The sequence below is a fragment of the Rissa tridactyla genome, chromosome Z (genome assembly GCF_028500815.1).
Source record: "Rissa tridactyla isolate bRisTri1 chromosome Z, bRisTri1.patW.cur.20221130, whole genome shotgun sequence".
NCBI classification, from domain to species: domain Eukaryota; kingdom Metazoa; phylum Chordata; class Aves; order Charadriiformes; family Laridae; genus Rissa; species Rissa tridactyla.
In genome coordinates this window covers 23,685,241-23,711,277 of record NC_071497.1, presented here as the reverse complement: position 1 = coordinate 23,711,277, position 26,037 = coordinate 23,685,241, and the positions used below count along the sequence as shown (strand labels likewise).

Sequence of the window (26,037 nt, the reverse complement as noted above, 5' to 3'; positions counted from 1 at the left end):
GAGTTCTGGGTTTGGCTGGTTCTTGGCTTCTGAGACTATCCTCCTAGTCAATGCAATTCTATCCTCCATGTTGGTCATCTTCTTCAAGCAAAACTTTCTCCACCCTCAATTGTCACTTTTCCTGTGCAATCTAGCTCCTCTTCTGAGACTCCTTTCCCATTGCGCAAACGGCTGACCCCTTTTTTTATTTTCTGCTACCTTCTCTCCTTGTCCCCAGTGCAAACAGACAATTATGTTCCAAGTATCTTATTGTTGCCTGACTGACTGCCAAGGCTGACTGATAAACAAAGATTAAAAACCCGTTTGACTACATCACCGGGTGATTCTGCAGGTTCCTTGGAGCTGTGAGGTGTTGCCGGTACCAGGTAAACTTCTCCATGCTATACCTTGCCCTTCTACTATCCTAATTGCCCTTGCAGCTTGACAAGAGGCATTGCCAACTTTGCCCTCAACACATCTATGCACGCAAGTTCACTGGAGGGCCCTATGTGTAGATTTATCTCTGGGGAAATACTATAACCTGAATGTGTCAGCTTTAACTAAACTTGCTTTGCATGAGCTAATGGGTGAAAAGAGTGCATGGTATTTTAGCAAAGAAATCAGAAAACATAACAAAGTTCCAAGTGAGAAAAAAGAAACCGCAATGAGACACAGTTTCAAATCCCACTTGCAGACACATTTTTTCTTACATGTCGGTTCTGGCTAAGCAAGAGTCTTTCAGCAATGTCTCAAAAATGGAGCAAGCACAAATGTTCAAATGTGTCTCTTCTCACTTGTCTGTCCTGGAAGCTTAGGCTCACAGTCTATAAACTTCCATTATGTTCTTCAGTTAGTACGTTTCCACTATGTTAAACAGCTTATTATCCGAGAGTGTTTCATAACTTAGGTAACATTTGACACACAGATTTTTTCATTGTATCAGGTTTGGGTTTGTTTTTTTTTTTCCCCCCAGAAACCATGAATGGGATAATAGTAGCATAGATGACAAAAGGTATCAAAGTATATTTTCTAAAACACTTTTTTTTTTTCTCCTTATCAGTTGCAGGAGCTCCTGGTACCACATCCACATGGGGGAAAAAAAGAAAAAGAAAAAAAAAAGATGTAGCACAGCAGAGAAAAACACTAACAGGAAGAATACCCTGATACCTGAAAGGGATGCTGGTCATGTAACTTTTACAGAACCTCCTATGTCTACCCTTTCTGGTAGAAGCTGAACTCTCTGAAACCCCGAGCAATGGGATTTACCAGTTTGCACTCAGACCCTTCCATTTGTCCCTCTGTCTAGCCCTATCAGTACTATCATTAGTCCTTGACTTCCCTTCCTTTGCCAAAGTACTTCTGTAAGTCAACATTGACTTACAGATGTAAGCCACCCATCCTTTCAAACATCACAGCAATAAAGGTAGAGGGGCAATAGTCACTGCCAAATACCACTGCGTGGAGTTTGCAGGAGAGGTACCAATATATGTAAATGTGCTGCTTCTAGTAAGATTGTGCTCTAAAGTCTTCTTAAGATATTGTTCCTCCTATACCTGGTTGAATGCCCTTCCCTTGAACTTCTGGAGCTATCGTGGATTCTCTCGTTCTTTGTTTTAACTTAGGAAAGGACACAAAGGACACATTTCTCATTTTCTGTCCCTGTTAACAGTTAAAAAATGAGTTGTGTATATACATACTTCTTGCATCTTCAAGGTAAAACTAGGCTGGTGTCTTTGTTAGCTCCTTTCTTTATTCAAACAAGCTTGTAAGCACACTGAATTAATATTAAAGTGCTTAATTTCATAGCACAACCTCAGACAAAATTTCTCTAGATTGTATTCTTCTTTGTCGTATTTCTCTAGATTTTTTTGCTACTAATATTTTTCTTCTAAAAATATTGAAATTTGAACTGGGGAGTTCCATTGGCTCAGTACAAAGCCTGGTGGAATGCCAGAGGCAGAGGGAAGCATAAAATGTGACATCCTGCTTTTGGTGCTTTCAGTGAGTTCTACTGTGTAAATTCACCACAATTAAGCCGCTCCAGGCTGGTGCGCCTATCATCCCATCATCCTCCTGATCATCTGTTCTTATCCTCTCTCCTCTGCTGGTTTGGCTGCTTCTGGTAGCTGAAGTAGGAGACTATTCACTGCTTTATACATCAATTTTTCTACTGGTTCTGTCCCCTGTAGCTTCCTGTGTTCCAGTGCAGAGGAGGATGGGACAGCAGAGCTGTCAACCCCAGTGAAATTCCCGCGGAAGTGCGGTCAGAGGGAGCTCAGGCACTTTGGCGGGGAGGGGACACGGCGAGAAATGCTTTAAATATTCACTTCTAATCGAAATCTACGCCGGCAGCAGCAGCAACCTCCGGCCTGTGGCGGGTGAGGCTGAGCCGCCACAGCAACTGCAACGGCGAGAGCAGCGACACCCTCTGCCGGCTGCCGCGGAGGTGGCTTTCCACGGGTGCCAACCCGGGGACGGCTTCGTCGGGGGCATCTTCCTCTGGTACATCTCCCTCGTCCTCACTGCAGTTAAAAACGTTTCCCGTACCCGCTCACTCACAGTGCGAAGTCCGAATACTTCCAAGCACTAAAACTTCATGACTTCAGCCCAAAGCCTCGACAGCAGCGAAAATGCATTAACGGGAATATAGCCTGAGAGGCTTCGTGCTTCTCTCCCAAGGCCGTGAAGTTCAAAACGCGGAGGGTGAAGCAAAGCCCGACCGAGAGGAACCCGACTACCTCAGGCGCAACAGCGGGACGGGCGGAGGAACGGGAAAACGGTGTGACCGGGCGGCGGGGAGCTGAGAGAGAAGCTGAGGGGGCAGAATATCGCGCCTCGCCTCAGCGCCAACAGCACCCGCTATCCCGCCTACCGCCGCCAGAGGACGCGGCCTCCACCAACCGGCCACCAGCAACGCTCCACATAGGGCGCAAAGGCTCCGTGACGCGCTGTGACGTCTCGCGGCACCCATTGGCTGCCTCCCGCGATCACCTGAGGAGGGGGACGACCCCTTCCCCTCAGCAGCTCTCCAGCTGATTGGCTGGCCTAGTCAGGCCCGGGAGCCGCCGGCCCGAGGCGATTGGCGGAGGCGGCTGCCCCTCCGCCGCCTCCCCGCCCCGCTCCCCGCCGGGCGGGCGCCCAGCAGCTCCGCCTCCCCCACCCCCCGCCGCTGTAACACCGTGGTTCGGGCCCCGCCGCGTCGGGATGAGCCGTGTTTCTCCATGGAGACCAAAAGGGCCGAGATCCCCAGCAGCGTCTTGGACGACCTGTGCAGGTACCCTCCAGGCAGAGGCGTTCCTGGGATCGCCTCACGTTCACCAGCTCCGCCCTGCGGCCTGCCCCCCCCATGCGGCGTCCTGTGGTGCCCGTTGCCGGGGGCGGGGTGGGCGCCGTCTTCACACTCTGCCTCCCCCCCCCCCCCCCCGCCACCTTCCGTGGTGTGGGGTCTTGAGGCCTGGCGGGACTCCGAGTGGGGAGCAGGGGACGGCGGGCCCGGGGAACGGGGCGGTGCCGGTAGCCCCGCAGTGGCTGGGAAGCGGAAGGAAGGGGCTCTGTGCGGCCTACCCCCCCTCCTTCCCCCCGCCATGCCCGTGTGGGGATGCACCCGCCTCCCGCACGGCTCCCCGCCCCGAGGCGCCGCCCCCTCAGTGGAAGCGGGCCCGGCGGGTCGGGAAGGGTACCCGCCGGCTCTGCGCTGCTCTCGGCAGAGCCCGCTGTAGGGCTGAACGGGCTTCGGGGAAGAAGCCGAGTGCGGAAGAAACATCGGAAACATGGTTCGTGGGGCTTTCCCTTGCGGTGTTGGGTAGCTCTCGCCGCTCGGGCCGGGAAGGTGAAACCGCTTTGGCGGCGTTTGCGTGGGTGGGAGAGGAGAGAGAAGTGTTGGGGCTGATGTGGCGGGTGTAGTGACGAACTGATGTGGTCCTTCGCCGTTCGTAAGCCTGGTTTCGTTTAGAAGGGATGGCAGGGGATTCCTTCTGCTGACTTACCTCTGCTGGAAGAGACATGTTGCAGTGAGACTGAAAAGGAAGAGCCAGAGGAATTCCTTCCCTTCAACCTGAATCAGTCCTCTCCCGCTTGTTGGTCCTTTCAGAGTGGAATGGTTATCTTTGCTTATCCTAAAGACTACACCTTTAAATTTTCATAAAACATGGGTTCTGTTTTCTTGGGGAGGGGGGTGGCTCTTCTTCCCCCTGTGCTCTCAACCTCTGATCATTTGTGGCGTAGCCCTTTGGACTCCTTATCTAGTGCCCAGAATTTGATACCCCAAACTGGATGTGACATTTGACATGAAATAATCCTTCTGTTTTACTGTCTCAAAAGGACCCCTTCTGAAGTATTTATGTACAACAGGGAAAGGTTACTAGATGCGAAGGATAGTCTACTTACAGGAGTTAACAGGAATTACTGTTTTCAAATGACCGAAAAAGCTCAGAAGTGCTTGGGAAGCTAGAACTGCTCCACTCAGTAGTGTTTTGTCGTGTATCTGACGCGAGAGCCAGAGTTTGCAATACGTGAGTAGATTTTCAGTTTTCTAAGTCTGGCTTCTGAGGCATGTTCGTGTTTCCATCATGCCCTCTTTGGGCTCCCTACACAGGGATGGGACTTGTCTTTTAGATGCCTGCTCACAGGTGAAGTGAGGTCTAAGACTTCTTCAGAAAATCCAAAGGGGAATCACAGTGCTTACAAATAGCCTATTAGTGTGGGGTGAGTGGTAAAAGGGCACATGAATAATCAGATCTTACATGGTTATAAGGTCAGTCCCACTGTCTTACGCTGGTCCTCTGGGCTGCTGTTGTCTTCTACCTTTGAAACAGTGTTTTGTGTTATAATTGTATGAATGTAGCTGTGTGCCTTTAATAAAAAAAAAAAGCCTCAGAATGGTAGATCGGGGGTTTTAGTTGCTGTCTGTCTCACTCTTTATCTTGTCTTAATTCACCTTGTTGACTTTCATTAGTGATAACGTATTATCCCTGCTTCAAATGCGTTGCCTTGCTTGGATACGCGCAGAACAACTGAAAGGAGCAGAGAAGTCAGGCTTTCCTGTGGGAAAGAGAGAAGGAATTCTGGTGTGCACTGGAGGAGCAGCAGGGCCTGAATAGCCCTTGGCTCAAGGGAGAAGATAAACAAGTGGAAGATCAGTGGTAACGTGCTTCAGGCGTTTGGCTATAAACGAGATATGAAAACATCTGTCACTTCCCACATTCTTCAATCTATATATGATATTAGTGGAAATTTTGGTATAAAGAGCCAAGCGGTTTTTCATATTCAGTTATTGAGAAGATTCTAAATATTTTCTAGCCCAATCTATACTCTGTTTTTCTTTTTTAAAATTCTGTCAGCAAATAAATCACAGTACTAAAATAATTATAATTTCAGTATAACATGTTTGGAAAGTTACAAGAACCATACAAATTCTTTAGTATCTTTTTATATGAACTGTAGCAGTGTGAGCTGCAAATCTAAATAACTGTTAGTGAATTTTTAGGAGATGACAAGAATTCACATTACTCTTGCTAAGCTAAACAATGAAATAAACCTTGCTTTCAAGTCAAGCTTGGCCAGTAGCTTGAGATTATTTTTTTAGTGGTTTCTTCTTTTTTTGGTGTATTTAAAAAACAAAAAGCTAATTTAAAGCTTAGATGTCTGCAAAACAGAACTCCTGCTTTATTTCTATCCTCAGAGTGCTAGAATACCTGTCAGATTTCTGCACTTCGTCTTTGGACAAGAATGTTTTCCTTTGTCTTGAAGCAAAAGGTCTGGGTTCCCTGCAGAAAACTCTTACAAACAAAACCAAGAAAACTTGTTAAACGTTTGTGTACATAAGATATGCAATCATCAGTACTTCTCACTGGTTCTGTGATTCTGTCTGCCATTTTACCTGCTTGATACATTTCCTTATGACAGAAAGACCACCATGAGCTGGTGCTAATTCTATCAACATAATGCATTGCTGAATTAAAATGTGTTTACATTAAGCTGAATTCTTGAGATTCCTCACAGGGACTCCTGTCTGGGTGGAGGTTCCACACAGAGGCTACTCAGAAAGGCTCATGTGTAGGTCCTCAGATCACTTGCAGCTGTTCCAACTAATTCAGCCAATTAGTCTAAATAATAATTCCACTGTTCGGGGCAGCTACAGCTGTTTTCATGCCTGCAGGTAATTCTTATAGCAGTTGCCAGCTCCGAAGGCATACAAAGGTGCCTTAGCTGGTATCTTAATTTTGTGTGCCTTGAGGGAAGGGTGTGGTGCTTCTTTTGTTTGTTTTGTTTTTGTTGAGCCCAACGGGTTAAGAAAACCCCATAAGTACTGCTGGGTAACCTCTACCACATCAATTATTTTACTTTTGCAATTGTGAGTTAAAACTTCCAAGTTTTTAGGTACTGTGCAGAATGGCTGAATTTCTTTTTGTAGTAATCAATTTTGATCTTAAGTTGACAAATACTGTTCAATTGTATAGTTAATTGGGCTAGGACTCCACATTTTTATTGTCTCTAGTCACTTAAAGCCACTCAGTTTTGAGATACCTGAACTGCTAGAAGGGTCTGGATTGTGTTCTTACACTGGGTTTGTGCCTTGATGTTACTTTTACAAGGTTTCGCTTTCAGTATTTGTGTGATCTTGTATCTTGCTAGGGTAAAGTTTGGCTATTTAGTAGCAACTGCAGCATTTGGCATCGAATTAACTTTTTAACTGGACAAGGGAAATTTAGTGTACCTATTTCTTCCGTGGAAGAAAAAAACTCCAAACCCTGCAGGCTCAGTGTCTACTTGTGGGTATTCTGTCTGAATGATAATCTTAGTGTTTTTCTGTGCTGTGAGCAGTGGAATATGTAATAATTTCATATAGATTATAGCTAAAATTAAATGTAGAATTTTTAATGCATTTTACTGAAAATTCTCATGCACATTGGCTTTATTAAATCAAGTACACTGGCTGAAGGGCTCTCAGGCCGTGGGCTTTGTTTGCCGTGTGGAGCTCAACATATAAAGTTACCTGCTGTAATGGGTATGTTCAGAGTCAAACATTCATAGCTGACTTCACAGAATCTAATACTGAAATTATACAGCACTGAAACCTGTACTAGAGAATCGGTATAAGCTAGCTCTTAAAAAAACCCCAACAAAACCAAGCAAAAAAAAACACCAAAAAAACCAAACGCCAAAATGCAACAACCAACTCGCCCCCCGCCCCAAAAAAAAAAAAGTCCAAAAAAACCCAACAAACCAACCCCAAAACTAAACCCCAGAACTTTTTCCAACAGTATAAAATAACAATCAGGCTTTTATATTCAGCTATATCGATCTGTGTGAGAATTGAGTATAAGTGATAATAGCGATGGTGATTATTGTTAAATGCTTTAATTGCAGAACCATGCTCCTAAGGATAACAAAAATAAGATTAAAACAATAGTTTAATGCACTTTCATTTAATGGTTGGGGTTTTTTTGTGGTGGGTGGGTGTTTTTTTTGCTCCCCCACTCCTTGCCCCCCCCCACCCCACTGTCCCCCCCAAGCTGTCACAGTTTTTCCCCGTTTTCCCTGCTGGTAAACTAAATTAAGAGACTTCTACATTTAGAGTTCAATTCAGGGAGTAAAATGTTACAACTCTATACTTATTCACAGAGTAAAACGTTACTTGCCAGTACTTGAAAACAAGTTGAAAGCTAAACCAGGTACATAATGTGTTCAAACACTTGTGGAGTTCCTAGGCTGTTCTAGATCAAGTAATGCTGGGATACAATTTATCCTAGTTCTGGTAAGTTGTTGTGTGTTTAAGCTTCAGGTGTAGGACTGCTCTGACCCAGGGTGTTAAATAACAAGTCACAGGTATCCAGGTTGGGGTTTTTTTGTCATGCTGTCAGGTCTTACTGAGTAATTCTTTACTGAATAAATAAGTGGACGTACAGAGTAGTAATGTAGGTTCTGGGGCTTCTTGGTGCTCTCTTCCTCCTATAAGCAAGTGCTGTTACTCCATCTTTTGAGTTCAGGACTGCGGTTGGTTACCTCAGCCAACACCCAGATGCCCACTGAGCCACTCACTCCCCCTTTTCAACAGGATGGGGGGAGAAAATAGTATGTAAAAGCTTGTGGCTCAGGATGACACAGGAAGGTTGCTTACCAGTTACTGTCATGGGCAAAACAGACTCGACTTGCGGAAAATTAATTTAGTTTATTGCCAATTAAAATAGATTTGGATAGAGAGAAACAAAGACAAAAAAACGTAAACAATACCTTCCCCTACATCGCCATGTTTCCCAGTTTCAACTTCACCCCGTCATTCCAGACTCCTACCTCCTCCCGCCTGAGCAGTGCAGGGGGATGCAGAATGGGGACTGTGGTCAGTCTGTAACACTTCGTCTTTGCTGCTCCTTCCTCCCTGCTGCAGCATGAGGTCAATCTGATGGCCTGAAATTCCGTCAGGAATTATCCATTTGCTCTGGCATGAGATCCCACGCAAGCTGCAGTTTGCACACCTGCTGCATGGAGCACCTCCTCTCCCTCCTTCTTCTCTGACCTTGGCATTTGCATGGCTGTTTCACACTCTTTTTCTCTCTTCCTCTGGCTTTTTTGTGCTTTCTTAAATACGCTTTCCCAGAGGTGCCACTGTCTTGGCTGCTGGCTTCAGCTGTGTCCTGCGTTGGGTCCATTGGAGCTGGCTGTGTCCAACGTGGTGTAGCCCCGGTCTCTTCTTCCCGGAGGCCACCCTGCAGCCCCCTGCTGCTGACTCCTGGGCACCTGCACCTAGTACAATCTAGAGATACCTGTTGTTAGCACTTCAGTCACCCTAAGTAACTTAGGAGTTAATGTTTTGATTAATAAGTAGAGTTACAGTTGGCTTTGCTCTTGTTATTACTCTAAGCCTAATGCTGGCATGTTCTTATTCCTCTTTGGTACTACTTCTGCATGTTTTATCTTCAGGTTTATCTTCACCTGCGGTGCTGGGGCAAGGGAACATCAACTAGTTACAAAACAGAGTTTTATTTTTTTACCTTTAATCTACAGCAGCTTTATATGTAAGGGTTATTTTCAGCAGTAATAGAGCATTCAAAAAGAAAGAAGCAGTTGGGGGGTGGTATTGGCAAGTAGGAAAATTTTGTTGTTGAAGCGAATAGTGTTATTTATGCAAGGGAGACTGTCTGCTTCTTTAAGGGTATCTGGTCAAGGACCTTTTTCAATGTGAAAACAGGATAATAAGAAAAGGAGGAAGCCATAAAAAACTAGTACAGGGACACAAACCTGAGGGAGGAACGTTAAGGGAGGTGGTGATGAGAACCAAATCTGGCCACAGGTTGATGAGGGGGTGTGGGAAAGTTCATCCCAGCAAGTTTATCTGAGCCAGGACCTGCTCTTGGGAAACTAAGGGAAAAAGGGGGAAATCAGAACTAAAAATAAGCAGATACAGACCTAAGAAAACAGAAGGGGAGAAAATGACAAGAAACAAACGTGACAGTCACACTAATTGATGGGCTATGAGGAAACCACAAGCACCATTTCTGGGATGATCAGCCTGGCCTTTGCATCTGATAAGGTTGTAAACCAGGGGGATCCCACACACCGGGCTGCGAGGGATGTGGAGGGGGCAAAGCTAAAAGAAAGGGGTATAAGAGGGGCTGGTTGTGTGTAAAAGTGTGCCGGTCAGCAAGCTTGTCTGGCTGAGCCTTTTGCCTGATTGCCATGGACTGTCCTGTCTTCTTACATCTTATTAAACCTTTTCTTAACTTTCTCTGTGCGTAACCTCACTCTCTACCCCACATACATGTGTGCTGCAAGGATGAAGTGCCAGCTCTGTGTGTGAGCAGATGGGATGTCAGCTACTGGAAGGAGGGGGGATGTCTCGGTGCCAGATACTTGCATGGATGGGGATCTTGGCTTCCAGCCCCTGGGGTGGGAGCAGTGAATGTCCTGAAGAAGTTTCCTGCCAGGGAACTGTGTGAGTGAGGGGCAGAGTGCCGGCGGCTGGGCTGTGGGTCGCAGCCCCTGTGCCTGGTGCCAGCTGCTGTGCTGGTGGGGGGTGTCTTATCTTCCCCAAGCCTGGTGTGCACATATACTCACTAGCAAACTTCAAGCTGGACCAGCTGGCAAGGCTGGGACCTGTGTGATGGGTATAAGGGCCTGGGATCTGGGCAGGGGTAGCTGTACTGGTACCGGGGGGACCTGTGAATGTGCATGTACTTGTGAACCTGGAGAGCATCAAGTGTGCTCCTGCACTAGCGACCTTCTGCCTCTACCAGCCGAAGAACAGAAAGGGACTCGGCTCTCTGTGCCTGTCATGTGTGAGTCCTTATGTAGGTGCTGTTGAAGGCAGCACCTTGTCTGTGCCAGCCTGTGTGCCCAGCTGTGTTAGTGTCCTTTGTGTGTATGTGTCCCTGGGATACGTGCTGGGCTTTGCTACTGGTTGAACCAGCCATGTCCCTCAGCCTGGGCAGAGACCCTGGTGCACGGGGCTGGGCTCCAACGGCCAGGAAGGAGGCAATCCTTGACCAGAGTGCCTGTGACAGGTAACCACTTTTGACATCCCTTAACAATTTATACTTATCAATTTTTTAAATAAAGATGTTTCAAGTATTTCTGGTTCTGGCAGTAATATTGTGAGCTTTTGGAATGTGGCTGGTGGTACTCAGGAGCTGAATGTAAAAGATCTCTGACAAATGGTTTAAGTTCAATTGGGTGTATGACCTTAAATTTCTAAAAAGAAAATTCTGTTGTTCTTGATCTTACAAATAAAAAACTCAAGTAAAGCTGCTTCTGCTTAAGTAAACTAAGCTGTCACAGTGCTACTTATGCTTACATCTCTGGGGCTCTACATTTCTATGCTAGTATCTGAGCTAAAGCATCAAGGAGACTTGAAAAATAAACCAATTGTCCATGTTCTGTTTCAGACTGAGAAAATTAAGAGGATCGTATTGAATTTTAAAATCTACACAAATGAATAGTTTACTTTTGCTTTAAGTGAAAACACATAGCCATGTTTAACTTGTGTCCAGAAAAAATGCATTGACTTCTGTTATCAGAGTTTGCAGATGTTCTTTACTGGACGTGTAAAAATGCTTTCATCCTTGTAATATAGCCATTTACGTAGGATGTCCTCACCCTGCCTATTTTCACAACTGTTAATTTACTCAGTTTATTGTAATTGACTTTTGTGAAAGAACATCATGATCCATTCTCCTTCTGGATTTTAGAAGCTGTATTTTACTTTGATGTGAAAATCTTTTGCTGTCCAGTCCATTCCTGGTGGTCTGTTGCTCTGTGCTGAAGGATCAGGAATTGCGCTGTTGCAATGCATTTTTGTTGTTAGATTTATTTAAATCAATACATTTGGCTAATGTTACTCTTCTTTCTTTTCTGGCAGCCGATTTATTTTGCACATTCCAAGTGAGGAGAGAGACAATGCAATCAGAGTGTGTTTTCAGATTGAACTTGCCCATTGGTTTTACTTGGACTTCTACATGCAAAACACACCAGGATTACCTCAGTGTGGGATAAGAGACTTTGCTAAAGCTGATATCCTTTTTATTACTGTGATTGTTTTCCGTCTCAGTGGATAAAGTACAAACTATATATTGTTACCGAAATTTCATGCTTGCGTCAGGAAAATGTCAGTTCACGTGTTAGCGATTAGAAATTAATTTTGCTGGGTATGTGATTTTATCTGTTCATTGCTTCCATAATTTTGTGGCATCCACAAAAGAGATGTTTCTCAGACTGCTCAAGAACTATGGCAAACAGGTAATTTCTGATCTTTGAGGATTTTTCGTCGTGGTTGCACTTTGGCAGACTAGGTGGGTCTCAAAGATGAGCTGTCAAAGCTCTCCATGTTGTTTTATTTCCTTAATTTTAATCCCTTTCCAAGTAAATAGTGACATAAATGCTAATGTAGCTGAAGGTGGTATGTGTTCCTCCATGGGCAGTGTTATGTATTTGTTGGAAGTACTGTCAGTTGCTCCTAGAAACAGTTCTTTTGGTAGGGGAGAGGATGTGTTTTTACTGAATTCACACAGTTGGCCTCTGCTTTTTTTTTTTTTTTTGATTTCTTACAAGGGCTGCTGAGGTATACACTGTCTAGTCCTTATGTGCTTGATGTGGGATTGGAGTATTGCTTTTAGCTTTCATGATTATAATACCTGTGGTTTCACTACCCAAAATACTTCATGATAATATGATCTGTGGCTTCACTGCACAATGTACTTCTCTGTTAGTTTAATAACAGAGACTTACTTTGAAACACTACAGCTTTTGTTTTAACAATAAACTCTTAACATATGATAAAAATAAATAACTCTTAAAATAAGATAACTTAAAATATAATAAAATATGCTTGATATTATGTAGTTATTTTAAAATTTATTTTAGGTATGTTTTTAATTATAACTGTATTTTCAGACCAACAGAATTCTTCTAGTAATTGTATGCAGTGCAGGAAAAATGCAATGTAATAGATACTATTTGTTCATCCAGTCTGTCCCTCTCCAGCTCACATTTGCCAGAAATGTTAGTTCTGCTGCAGTGTCATATTTTTAAGCACTCTGCTATGGAATAATTTTTATTGGTAATATAATTTAATGTGTAATATATAATATTAATACTTTTATTAAGTACTTATGGATTTGCTTTCAGAGTTTGAGTTATAAATGTTGTTCATGTTTTCTCTGCATGGTGAGTTTTGGTAAAGTGTATTAGAATTTAGAACTCTGTAAAGTGATGCCATTAAAATAACTTTTTTGCATAGTAAATACTTAAGTACAGATTCTGTATCGCAGTCTTAAATGACTGTGGGAAAAATTTATCTCCACTTACATCAAGCAGGAGGTGAAACTGTGTTTTTGTTTCTTTCACATCAAAATGAAAAAAACCTGTTCAAGACTAATACATATTCAAAATAACTATTATGTGGTTACTTTTTCTTCAAAATTAGGGGAGAAGTTCCTTCAAACAAAGCAGCTTTGTGCCATCTTTTTTCTTGTCTCTCCTTTTTTTTTTTTCCAATTGACTTGAAATTGCCAAATTACTTGATGCTTTCTGACCTTTAGAATTCGATAATGGATTATTCATAGTATTTTTTTTACTTCCAAGATAATATATCTTGGGGGCACGTAGGGGAGGGAATGTGGTTGTCGTAAATGTTGAGTGGATATCTTTTGTATGTCTACCTGTGATTTGGAACTGAATGCTTAAGTTTATCTTCCTTAACATGCAGCTGTACTCTTCAATCACTGCCCTTTTTTACTGCCTCAAGGTGAAGATGTACAAAAGGTTTTAGAGGAGTGGAAAGAATACAAAATGGGAGTGCCAACCTATGGTGCAATTATTCTTGATGAGACACTTGAAAATGTAAGTATGGACATAGTTGTAAAGGGCCAGAGGGAAGGATGTTGTATGCTGGCAGAAGTAATCTTTTTACTGTTTACCTTTTTCATCTGGAGGAGGAGGGAGGGAAAGTGCTTCAGATTCACAGAGACCTAACAGTTTCTTGACACTGTTGAGTGTGTACAGAAATATAATATGAGAGACAGTGAACACACTTCCACTTGCTTTCCTACTCAGTGCTTTTTTTTTTTTATTCTGAGTTGCATGATCCCATAAAAATTTTCATAGTTCTGGCTAGAATACAGATATCCAGGCTAAAGTATCTCTTTGGAGAAGCAGGGGACAGAGAAGGGAAGATATTTAATAGAAATTGGTTAGAACAGTAGGGTTTTGACAGTTGCATTCACTTGTATTTTGCAGGTTCTTTTGGTTCAGGGCTATTTAGCAAAGTCTGGTTGGGGATTTCCAAAAGGGAAAGTAAATAAAGAAGAGGCTCCTCATGACTGCGCTGCTAGAGAGGTAAGTTATATTTGATTCCCTTAAATTTAAGCTAAATAAATGAAATTTTGCTGAGCATGGGAGATATCTGTTAGATGAAATGACATTTTACTTAGGATCTCTGTATTGAAATCAGGTAAATTGTCTATTCTTGAAGGAGGCTTCTGCCCATGGCTTTTAGTGCTTTTCTGAGTTCCACAGTGATAATCAAGGGTGTGGTTATGTAATTTAAAAATCACCATTCGGTGTTTTTAATGATTTTGTACTAACTTGCTAAGTTAAGTGAGTACTACTTTTAAATCTCTCTGCTGAACTATCAGTTTACTTTTAAGTATTATTTTTGTTGCTTGGGAAATCTTATGTACTTCGTGGCTTTTGGAATATTAATTTCAAGGGCCACCATAACTGTAAAAAGGTAGAGAACGGGAATTTAGTTTATGTACACTGCGCTATGTAAAGAGGCTCAACAGTTAAGTTGGAGGCTGTAGAAGATTATGTAAAAATTGTGAAGAAACTTTTATATTTTTCAGCGATGCAGGAACAAGGATCAATGTATGTGGCAAGTAAAATCTGAAAAAGAAAATAATCTGTGGGATTTATTGCTGCTGGAGACCTATATATATATATGTAGTGAAGCTGTATATTAAAAATAGCCTAAAAAAGAATATTACTGGTATAAACTCAAATGTTCATGTAACATAATACATCCAGAATTTTTGAAAGGGAAAATTAAGATGAGGGAAAGTAGTAAGATGTATTAGTTTTCTTCATGGTTGGATGGGATCAGTATCTAAGAAATAATGGATTATTTTTTTTTAAATATACGTGTCAAAGACGCATGAATGAAAAATTCTGTATTTCTGATTCCCTGATGGTGCTTTCCATACCACTCATATATTTAATATGGACTTGGAAAAGCAAGATAAGGTGTTAAATTTTAACATTGCACTGTCATGCGATAGACAAAACATGAAATAAACTTTCGTGTTAGCAGTCACTGATGTCTGAGTGTAGGACATTATTTATATAGTATCAAATGACTTGCCAAAGAGTGAAACACCTGAGCTACAAATTCAGTGGGCTGTCATTGCAGAACTCAAGGGCTGGGGAAGGATGAGCAGAGATGTATTAAGGTTGACTTGATTACTCAATGCATGTCTTTTTCCCCTTACTCCACGGGGCTTATGCAGTTAAACTTTTACTTGTAAGGTTCTCTTAGGGTTGTTCTAAAGGACTGACCTGAAGGGAGAGGAGACCATAAAAATATATGGACCACAGCACAGTGTCCAGGACAAACTAGGCATAACTGCTACAGAAAGGAATGATGTGAAGTATGCCTTCCTCTTTACTTTGAGTTATGCTAGCAAAAGCTTAAAAGCATTAAAGTGGTCACAGTTATACTGGGGGAAAAAAAATCTTTTGGTGGTGTTTTTAGTTTTAGAATTGCTTTAGATTACACTAAACAACACCGTTGCTATGATATTTTTCCATCAGGGTAGATTGTCATTGTGCATAAATTGGCAAATTCTTCAAGGCTTGCATGTGGCCAGGAATCAGGATGTCTATAACATTTGTGCATAAATTTTTTAATTGCTTTTACTGGAGTCAGTGCACATCTAAAATCATAAACTGCATCTCTATAAGGTCTAATTGAAGAGGTATTCTCTGGGCAGTGCCTACAGTGCAGTGGAATTTCAGAACTTGATGAGGGCAAAACCATACTAAATGGATGATTGTCTTGGTAAAAGCAGTTTCTACAATGAATTAACTTAAATGATCTGGAAAGATCATTTAGGAAGGGAAGACATGGGAGTTAGTAGTGAGAGTAAGTACAGAGGAAAAGCATATCTTCTTTTAGTTGAGACAGCGTGTGGTGGTGGGGTTTTTTTTATTTCTTTTTTGTTTGGGTTTTTTCCCCCCTCTAAACTCTGCTGTTCTTAATGTAGTTAAATGGGAAGCTGGCTTGTTTTTTATTTTGATATAAGAGGGGTTGTACATGCTAATTTGAAGACTAACTGGTCAATTCTTTGCTTTGTCTTAAACACTTCTGTGTTTTTCGTATTTGTGCTTAATTTCATCTGCATTTTCAAAAATTGAACTTACAACTATTTTGCTGATACCAATATATACATTGGTATTTTGCATAGCATATTTTGAGTATTTCCTGCTATTATCATTTTATATACAGCTATTTGGTTCTATTTTTCATTACGCATACCCAGAGCAGATGGGGGTTGAGATGAGGTTTTACTGAAGATCCTGTCCCTCTTTTTAATTACAAATCTCGTCTTTAAAAAACTTAACTGTGGACTTCACCTTTGGATTATTGCCAGTGGGGCTTGATAGCCCTGGGGGCATACAGTTCTATGAGTGATTGTTGACATGCATGTCTGGGCCGAAATACTTTGGACAGTGGTATCAATCCTGGATGTTTTCTGAGTACTTGTATTTTCTATGGAGATTTCGAAGACTAGAAAGCTTCTAAAAATGAGTATTTACTTAGCAAGCTTAGAGACATGATCTGATTTAAGTTATTAGGTGTGTTTGACATGAATCTTGTTATATTATAAACCTTGTATATTTGAGAATGTTGTCAAAAGTAAATATTTCGAAGTAAGGCTTTGAGGAACCTGATCTAGCTGAAAGAAGTCCCTTGTTATGGCAGGGGAGTTGGACTAGATGACCTTTGAATGTGCCTTGCAACCCAAACGATTCTGTGAATCTGTCATCCTTCACTGAAAGACCATAAAATATGCAAATAAAATGTTCTTTTAAAATATCATTGTCTTTCTAGTAATCTCCAGCAGGTATAACACTCCTATTTTTTTTTCTTTGCAGTAGCTGACAATGCAGTTTTAAGCTTGCTTGTCACTGTGACTATGCTGTTTGAATTTTGTAGTAAAAGTTTTGCTACCCTATTGATGGGTTTTGTTGTGAATGTGAAAATGATTATATCTATTGGGGGTAGAAGGTTCATGAAGTAGAAGGACTGTTGGAAGAGAAGAAAAATTGAGGTGCAAGTAAACCTTGCTAGAATCTGAAGATGTCTTTACTCCCCAAATAGTAGTTGCTGTCAATAAGGCTTTTCCATGCATCCAGCAGCATAGAGGAGCAGCTAGAGACTCCCCATCCATATCGATAAATTGCTACATGAGGGTGTAATAGGGTTGTTTCAACTTTTATTGCAAGTCTGTCTGTCTTAGAGAAACATAAAACACTTTTTCTATTATTATGCATGTATCTATGTGTAAAGGCTTGTTTTTCCCATCAGTGGCCTGCTTTCATGGATAGATCTGAAAAATAGTTGTTCCTTCCCTTGTGATGATGGGTTCTGAAAAGATAAATCTGAATACACACACTGATTTCATCTATATGCTCCTCAGGTGTTTGAGGAAACTGGCTTTGACATAAAAGATTATATCTGCAAAGAAGAATACATCGAGCTGCGAATTAATGATCAATTAGCACGGCTGTACATCATTCCAGGAGTTCCCAAGAACACCAAATTCAACCCCAAAACTAGGAGGGAAATTCGGGTATGTGTTATCTTTTTTGAATTTATAGGAACCTTGTTGTGGAGCTTGATTTTTAAAGCTAGTGGTCTGTAAAATAATGAAACTACCAAGCATGATGAATACTTCAAATACTAGGTACAAATGGCATCTTTGCACTCTAGGGTCTTGTCAATTTCTTGCAACTCTTCTGCAAAGACTGATTCTTGACCGTCTGTCTGATGCCCCCATTCATCATGAAAACAACATTAGAGCATGCTGTCAAACTGTAATTCTCCACTTCTTTTCTTTTAGGTGGTGTATGTGTTAATCATTTCATGTTACTCTCAGTTATAGCTGCATGTGTAACTATATATTCTTCTGAAGATGTAATTATTAATTGGTGATACACAAAAGCCTACATATCAGAAGGAGAAACTAAGGATTGTGTTCTCTCTTTCATGGATAATACTATCCAGATTTAGAGAATAGTGTATTTTAAGGAGGAGGTTGGAAAGGGGACACAAAATGGGAACTATTTTGGATGGTTTATAGAATCACAGAATGGTTTGGATTGAAGGGGCCTTAAAGATCATCTAGTTCCAATCCCCCTGCCATGGGCAGGGACACCTCCTGCTAGACCAGGTTGCTCAAAGCCCCATCCAGCCTGGCCTTGAACACGTCCACGGTCTGTATACCATTAGGCTTTTAAAAGGTATTGTGAAAGGGAGAAGCAAAGACTCGGGTAGTAGACTTGTTGGAAACTTTGTTCCTGATAACCCATAATTTTTGAAGTTTGAATACCATTCTTGTATTACAATTCAGTTTAAAACAGCTATCCCTGTATTTTCATGCAGATGGTGCCACTGAGCCGGGCTCTGGCTTTCTAAATAGGAAAAGGTACTTGTAGTTGACTAGACAGGAGTCTCTTAATTTCTTGCATTAGAGACCTGTTTTTCAAAATATGAAGTTAAAGATGATGAACTCCGAGTGTTTTTAAAATGTGCAGTAAATATCCCCCTTTGTATAACAGTGACCATCTGTGTGGGAATCATAAAGAGTTCTTACAGATTTTTGTCTCCCTGCTGAAACACTGTCTTCATCTGATCTAATACAACCAGGCGTGCCATTTTTGTATTCCCTGTAGAATTATATTGAAAACCTGTACAGTTTGTAACTTCTTCCGATAATATGCGTCTTATTTGAACCTGGGGTTTTGGGGCAATAGAAAAGCTCATGTGGGTTCTTTTATACTGCTTATGTTCATAATTCCTGATTTCATTCCCATTCTGCAAAGTATACAGTTTACAGTTAAAACTATAATGTATAAATTATAACACAAATCCTATCCTTTACCCATGTTTTTTTCTTTTGTAACGAAACCTGAAATTTACTCTGCAACTTAATCCCCTTCTTTCTGATAATTTTTGAACTAGTATTGGTGGTCTGCTTTTGAAGGTGTTTCAAACAAAAATAGTAAGAATAGCAGCGGCTTTGAAAATTTTTTAAAGACTCTACCTTTACTTATGGCATTCAGTGTGCAGTGGTTTGGTTGGTTGGTTTTTGAAACCCTAAAATACCTTTCATATTTTAGGTGCCGTATCTTGTAATGAGTATGTGCTGTACCATCTCTTACTCTGTAGTTGCAGTCAGAAGAATGACCCCATTGTTAAATAACCTTTTGTGAAAAACCCTGTTGTGGTCTGTTAATTGAAGTCTTCCCTTATAATTTTTTAATTAAGGGAAAGAATTGTGGTTTATACACATTTTGTAAGGCTACAGTAGTGGGTATTTTGATTTTTATTTCTTGTTTTTCTAGAATATTGAGTGGTTTTCCATCGACAAATTACCATGCCACAGAAATGACATGACCCCGAAGTCCAAGCTGGGTTTGGCACCTAACAAATTTTTTATGGCAATTCCCTTCATCAGGTATGTTTGATTAGGTATGCTACACCAGTGACTTTCAGACAACTTTAATTTCTTTAGATTTGTTTTAGTAAGTAGATCTTGTTGCACTTCTCCGTGCTCACAGGCCATTGAGGGAATGGATTTCCCGAAGGAATGGAGATTCCACAGATAGTGACAATGGGTGTTCATCTACGGGGAGCACATCCTCTAAGCCCAACTTGGAAAAAGCTAGGTAAGAACCAGGTCAGTTTAACACCTCTATATCCTTTCTATAAAACACTGGTCATACAATGCTGCTTGTCCTTTCTCTTTCTCCAAGTATTTGTGTTGCAGTAATAGAATGGATTAATAAAAAAAAAAAGAAAAAGCATGCATATCTCCTAGGACTGTAAATAGGATGAGAAGTTAATTAATGTCATGATACACTCTTTTTTGGTAAATTCTCACATGTCAGAAGTGACATAATTTCATGAGTTCTTTCTATGAGAACCCAAAAAACAGAAGCTAAAACAAGCAGATAACTTTCAGTCCTTCGGGTTAAATGCTTTTGTAACTTCCACAAAGGAAAAATAGGACTCTCTAAAGTAGGACTGTAAAGTACTATCAGAAGTAGCTAGCTAGATAAAACCTGTGGGGGTCATTAGGGGAGTAAGTGCTGATGGCTTTTGATTCAGTTGAGCAAGTCAGGTAGAGCAAATTTTAAAACCTGTTCCCAAAGAGAAGGCTATGCTCCAGTAATTTGAGTCAGGTCAGCACCAGCACCACCAACAACAGGACAAATGTTAATATGGACCTGGCCTGCTGTCTATGCAGAACATAGGTTTCCTACCAGCAGGGAAAACAAAGTTGGGTGAATGCAGTTTCCATACTAGGTTTCTTAAGCTTGTCTTCCAGGTTGTTCTTAAAAAGCAGAAAATTCTTTCATATTTCTCTGCTGCTATCAATAGGTTTGAAGTTGTGTTGTAAACTCTGTGTGTTTTCCTGTACTAGATCCAAACTTCGCTGTAGTCAGCAGGTGTTTACAGATGGCTCTTCAGGAGAGCAGTGTGTGAAGTCAAAACAGCCACAGAAGCCATATAATCATCCTGAGATGTCTGAAGCTTTGAAAATAAAGGTAAGCAAACATATGCATCTAGGCTATACAAAACAGATGACTTTGTTCATAAGGATTCCTCTCTGGCATGAAAATATTGAATTTATCACCATTACATGCAAAAAAAAAAAAAACCAAACCATGGAAAAAAAAAATAAAATCTTGGGGATTCTCAGACTTATCTGGCGTTAGAGGTGGTGGGTATCAGGTGGTAGTTGTGTTGTTTCAGGCATAGATAGCAATTACTAATCAACGTTTTGGTGTCCTCTGTGTACCATTTTGAAAAATTTTGGGTACCACTAGTATATATGCATCAGTGTATGGGAACTCCCTGAACTGAATTTGTTGTGTAATACAGTGTATATAATAGTGCAGGAGAGACTGAGTAACAGCTGATTGCTGTTTGTAACTTGCGTGTATGTTTGGTTAATTTCAGTGTGCTTGAGTTTGTCTACAAAAGATTTCCTTTACATGTTTTGAGGTTATTTGGAAGAAAGTTTTAACTAATAAGTTGGAAGTGTCAGTGCAGTGATGTTCAGTGCTGCCATTTAAACTCTTTACTACGTTTTGGACTTAATGGCAGAGTCAGAGCTTGAGAAGCAATGGCAGAAAGCAGCATCAAGACACTTCCACCCAAAAGAAGCGAACAAACGGAGTCCACAGTCAACCATTTAAGCAAAACCATACCTTGGTAAGAAACGTGCAGTGGCTGTCTCATTAACTGGTTCCAATAATGCTTAACAAATGTCCAGGACAATGTCTGATGAAAGAAGGTAGAGCGTGCATCTACCAAAAGTATATTTGATCAGAATATTTGGTACGTATTCATAAAAATAGGACATTTCTTACTTTTTATGCATATACATCTATAGACAAGAACATTCTAAACTTGAAAGTTTTCAGTTTGGAAGTAAGTCTTATTTTAGCAGTTGAAAATTTGTCAGCTGTTTCAGTAGACAATCCCACACCTTTCCAGGTTCCTGTCAGGTAATAGCCTACTCTAGTGTATCATAGTAAGTCAGTGCAGTACATGTCTTATTTATTCATGTATGATGTATTATTGTAAGAATGGAGTTTTGTTATGCAGTGATTAGATACAAAGTGGTAATGCATATGCTTATTATTTCCCTTCTTTCTAGCAAAAATGTTGAGATGCAGACTTGACTTGCACACCAGAATTTCATATAATTTTTTAATCATAAAGTAAAACTACAGCAGCTTGTAAATTCCAATATGGCATTTTTGATTTGTTACTTTTTTTTCTTGCAGTAAGTAATTGTCTTTGTGCCCATAGTTCTGCTGGCTGGGAGAAGGCTTACTGAGATCTCTCTCTTTTTTTAATATAATGTCTTTTTGATCCCTCCCCTCCTGTTCTTCGTGGCTCTCTAATTCTACTTTGCTGGCTCTTGTGCAGCAGTGAGCTCCAGTTCTCCATGCAGCTCAGCTGGCTTGTCCAGGCTGTAGTTTTTTCTTGTTTACTGGCTGTAAGATAGATTCTTCCTGTTCTGCCTTGTGGTTTTTACCTTCCCTCCGTTTTTCATGTAAAAGTGCAGAAACCATAAATTCTTGTCCTGTAAAATTCTCACTGTAGCAAGAAATGGTTAGTTGCACTTGGGTCTGGGAGTAGAAGAATGAAAAGTCAAAGAACTGACTGCCCAGAAATTTGGCTGTATAGAAAAAACTGTAACAGGAACCTGTAGGATCTTGATGGAAACAAGTGGAACTGTTAATACTCCACAGTTACTTCGTAGGCTCTTCACAGATTTTGAAAAATACTTCTGTGGTGTTTCATTTGCATTTTCATGATTGAGAGTCTTTTGAAGTTTGAATATTTAATGTCCCAGTGATAATTTTCTAATACAATTTGTAGACCAGGGAACTCCTAATTCACACAGGCTGCAAAGGACCATACTTTTCTCCGTATTTGTGTACTGACAGCAGCACACCTGGGGCTAAAACTTAACTCTTCCCTGGCGAGTTCTAAGTTTGTGTCTCTAATACACACTAATTTAATTGGCAGTAGAAGCATGTTTGCAAATACATTCCCCATGCTTTTTGGAACAAGTCAATTGAAGAATGGGCTTATGCATGTGCAACTTTCATTCCACACCATTGTATGCAAGACCTTTCCAGCTTAAAACATTTAGAAAGTACTCAAAATTTTTCCCTAAAAGCCTGCATTTTAAAAATGGTTTGTTAACTGTTAAAAGGTTGCATGCTTCTGAAAGACTTCTGGACTTGAAGGACACTTACTAGATAAAGTAACATGACAGAACTTATGCTGTGTTATAGGTAAAAATAATCAGGAGGTGTGTCAAAGCAAATATAACCAGCATACCTTTTAGCTGATGCTTAAGCAATAACCCTAAGAAACAGAATGCCATTTCTTTATGAAGTGTGTAACATATGATCATTCTCTTAACCAGAAATGTGAAAAAAGGCTTAATGTGAGAAGACTTCAAGAAAACTTTGAAACAGGCAAGTGCAGTCTGAATTTTCATCCATTGTTATGCGTTACAGGTGGAAGGCACCTGAATAATGATGACTGAGGATGTTTCCTCGTATGCTAATCTACCAAATGTTATAAAGCCATGTTTTTCTAAGGCAGTCTCAGTTTTGTGTTTTGTGGGTGGTTTTTTTTTTTTTTTTACTTGGTTAACTTCATGTGCTGCTTAATTTTGGTTTTGCAGTTCTTCTCCTTAATTGTTAAGACAGTCAGATTATACCTGGTGGTTGAGGAAAAAGTAACTGAAAGCTGGTTTAGGAAAATAGCATCCGAGTCAACACAATGCTGGTTATTGAGTGTTGGTTTAAAGCTTTCTTTCCTGTTAGTAATAAGCTGCAGTTGATATTGGACTACTCTGGAGTGCATACACAGTTCTTTACTTACTGCTCAGAAAATAGGGCCATATTTCTTTCCTCTTTATTAAGAGATGACTTACAAAACAGGACCTGCGGATAAAACTGGCTATTGAAAGTGTCCCCAGACTGCTGTGACTTTAAGATTTGTTCTAGCCACTAGACGACTTGTAAATACGGCTGTTTGAGTTCCCTTCTTCTGTTTATGACCAGACATACAGATTTTGTCATAAATATTAAATGAATATACATTTGAGGTATGACTTTGTGCTGTTATTGGTACTCTTATTGATAACAATCTGTTTAAAATTTGTTTCATGCTTTTTTTCTCTTTAAGCAGATGCAGCATATGAGATGTGTTGCTCCAGTGAAGACCCACTGCCAGAACATGTAGAGGGACATTCTGTGGCATGCAATGGCCATTACAAATTTGCTTTCTCATCAAGAGCTTTCTTGAGTTTCAAGTTTGACCATGATGCCATAATGAAAAGTTTTGACCTCTGACAGCAAAATTATTAGGAGCAAAAATCAGACTTGCCTGTTGCAATTGAGGGGGTTTCTTATCCAGCCTTACTCTTTCTCAGGACTTTTTTGTTTTATTTTGTTTGTTTGTTTTTTAAATGCAATGCAGGGACTGACTGACAGTTTGGAAGGGTTTGTTCTCTTTGCAGTATGGGAGTGGCATAGTCAAGTGTTGCACTTTAAATGCAGTATAGCCTTTGTCCACAAAAGTACAAAGTACCTTTCCAGTGTTCAGTTCACTCGTTCCTAGCTGTGCGTTAGAGGGCATTCTCTTATCTTTGGTTGTTTGTTTTTTTTTTAACTTGCTGTGTGTTTTATAGAATGTCATTGACTTTTTTTAACTGTTGGCGTATACCAGCTTGCTAAACTTTTAACTGCTCTGATGTAAATTATTGGATTTGTTAGTCATTATTGTGTAGTACATTGCAATATTATGGCAGTGGCAATGAAACTGATTCTCAGAGGACTCCTCTGTCTTAGTGATTTTGAAACCAAGTTGCACATTTCAAACAGCCTCAGCCTGTCATCCTTTCTCTGTCCTGGTTGCTTGCCCAAAGTACCTTCCCTCCTTCACACTGATAATTTCTGTTGGCTGGCTATCAGTAGAACTTGGAGTCAAATCTATAGCATGTTGACTTCTTGTACCTACTCTGCCTCTGTCTTCAGTAAGGATACATAAACTGGGTAGAACTTACCCATTCAAAGTGTCTAGCTTCAACTCTTATGCATTGTCCCCAGCTGGGTAAGAAGGAGTTGCAAAGTTTTGTGTCAGCCCAGTTGCAGCTGCTTTCAAAAAAGAAAAGCTTAAACTTTGTTTGTGAGAGGTTACTTGTATAGAATTTATACTGAATGTAAATAAGCCTCTGTAGATCTTGCTGAGGAGGAAGGCAGGTGCATGGATAATAGAGTCATTGTGTGACACTAAACGGCTTAATCGGGCTTGCAATAACTATTCTAAGGGTGTCCAGTATTGTATTCTGTGCTGTTGTTCTCAGATCTCTTGTGTAGTGTATGCTCTGTATATATCCAGTAGTATTGAATTGCACTTGCAGTTAGCATTTAAATAATGTAGCCTCAGTCGTTTTCAGCTACAACACTTTCTTAGTGAAAATATCAAAGATGGGCGGGGGGACACACACACACCAAAAAAACTAGTAAGAGTTGAGGTGACAAACTGTTAAATCACCCTCATGATTAAAGTTAAGGGGTTTTGAACGTGTGCTTTGCAATTGAGAGAAATGCACTGAATGCTTGTGGTAGCAAGCATATTGTCCCAGATTTAAAAATAGACTTTTCTCTAAAATAAAGGTGAGTAATTGGTAACTTCATAGGTTGAATGAACTACGCCCTTTTCTCATCACAGTGTATGCTCATGCACTGAGTCTTTATGCAACTCATGTGTCATCCAAAACCAAAATCCTGGTCTTCCTTCAACCACCCTACTTCATCTACCCTACCTGATCTGTTACCTAGTGCTTTTCCTCAGAAATAGTTTTAGAACTATCTCCTGGTTTATTTACCTGCCTGGCACCAGGTATTTGTGGTTCTAATGCTGTAATAATCTTGGTGATAGGAATGCTGGACTTCTGTATCAGTCAACAAGAGAAGATGACTGCAGCATTTCCTCCTTCTGGAAGACAAGAGTCCTGAGGGCCTTGTCCTTCAAGACCAAATTGTGAAATAGCTCAATCTAGCTTTGTCTCACTTTGTTGTTTTTTTTTGTTTTTTTTTTTTTTTTTTTAAAAAAAGCATACAAAGGCCATTCAAAACAATACATGTTGAAGAACAGTAATTGAGAAGGTGGGATAATGCTGGAGGAGGTTATGTTATTCAGCTTCAGGTGATAACTAATCTTTAGTTACTTCTTTAGTGCAAGTAGTTGATTTCCCAGCAAAAGTGCCTTTACTCATGGTGAGGCAGAAGTTTGTATTCATATCCTGAGGCTGCTGCTGCCTGTGGAGTTAACAGGACTCTCCTAAGGCATGATTAAGTATCAGGCTGTGGAAATCTTTAATAAGTTGATTTTTCAGATAAATTACAGTTATATTTCAGCTAGTTCTTTGTGAAATAAGGGGGATATTGATGAAGCAGTGAACTTGGAGCTTCTGCCAACTGTTTGGGAAATCATGTCCTAGGCAGAGGGAAATCTTTACGATGAAGCAAGTGTGTCCTATGAATAGGAGTTGCTTGCTGCCCTCTGTACTCACTGGGTCATTTTTTTCTTCTTAGTGAATGGTTGGTCTTAGGAGAAATGAGTTGCTTCATTAAGCAACCCAAAGTGGGGCTTATACATATGTCATGATTTTAGTAAATCTAGCCTTAATGTGAGTTGCAAATAAATGTGATAAATATGCAATAACTTACTTATTTGTATAA

The 26,037-nt window shown here is 40.6% G+C and overlaps 1 protein-coding gene across 3 annotated transcripts; it reads left to right on the top strand.

Annotated features, from left to right (window-relative positions):
- Positions 1-3,045: 3,045 nt before the first annotated feature.
- DCP2 (decapping mRNA 2) lies at positions 3,046-25,398 on the top strand. 3 transcript variants are annotated; one of them, XM_054186296.1, is made up of 11 exons: positions 3,046-3,253; positions 11,333-11,484; positions 13,184-13,311; positions 13,708-13,806; positions 17,169-17,321; positions 19,096-19,208; positions 19,312-19,419; positions 20,178-20,301; positions 20,864-20,971; positions 22,707-22,758; positions 23,477-25,398. In XM_054186296.1, the coding sequence occupies exons 1-11, from the start codon at positions 3,201-3,203 to the stop codon at positions 23,641-23,643; spliced, it is 1,257 nt and encodes a 418-aa protein (XP_054042271.1). In that variant the 5' UTR covers positions 3,046-3,200; the 3' UTR covers positions 23,644-25,398. The 3 variants fall into 3 exon arrangements, with proteins under 3 accessions (XP_054042271.1, XP_054042273.1, XP_054042274.1); XM_054186298.1 differs by having other exon boundaries at positions 3,053-3,253; positions 23,480-25,398; XM_054186299.1 differs by lacking the exon at positions 22,707-22,758 and having other exon boundaries at positions 3,053-3,253; positions 23,480-25,398.
- The last annotated feature ends 639 nt before the right edge of the window (positions 25,399-26,037 follow it).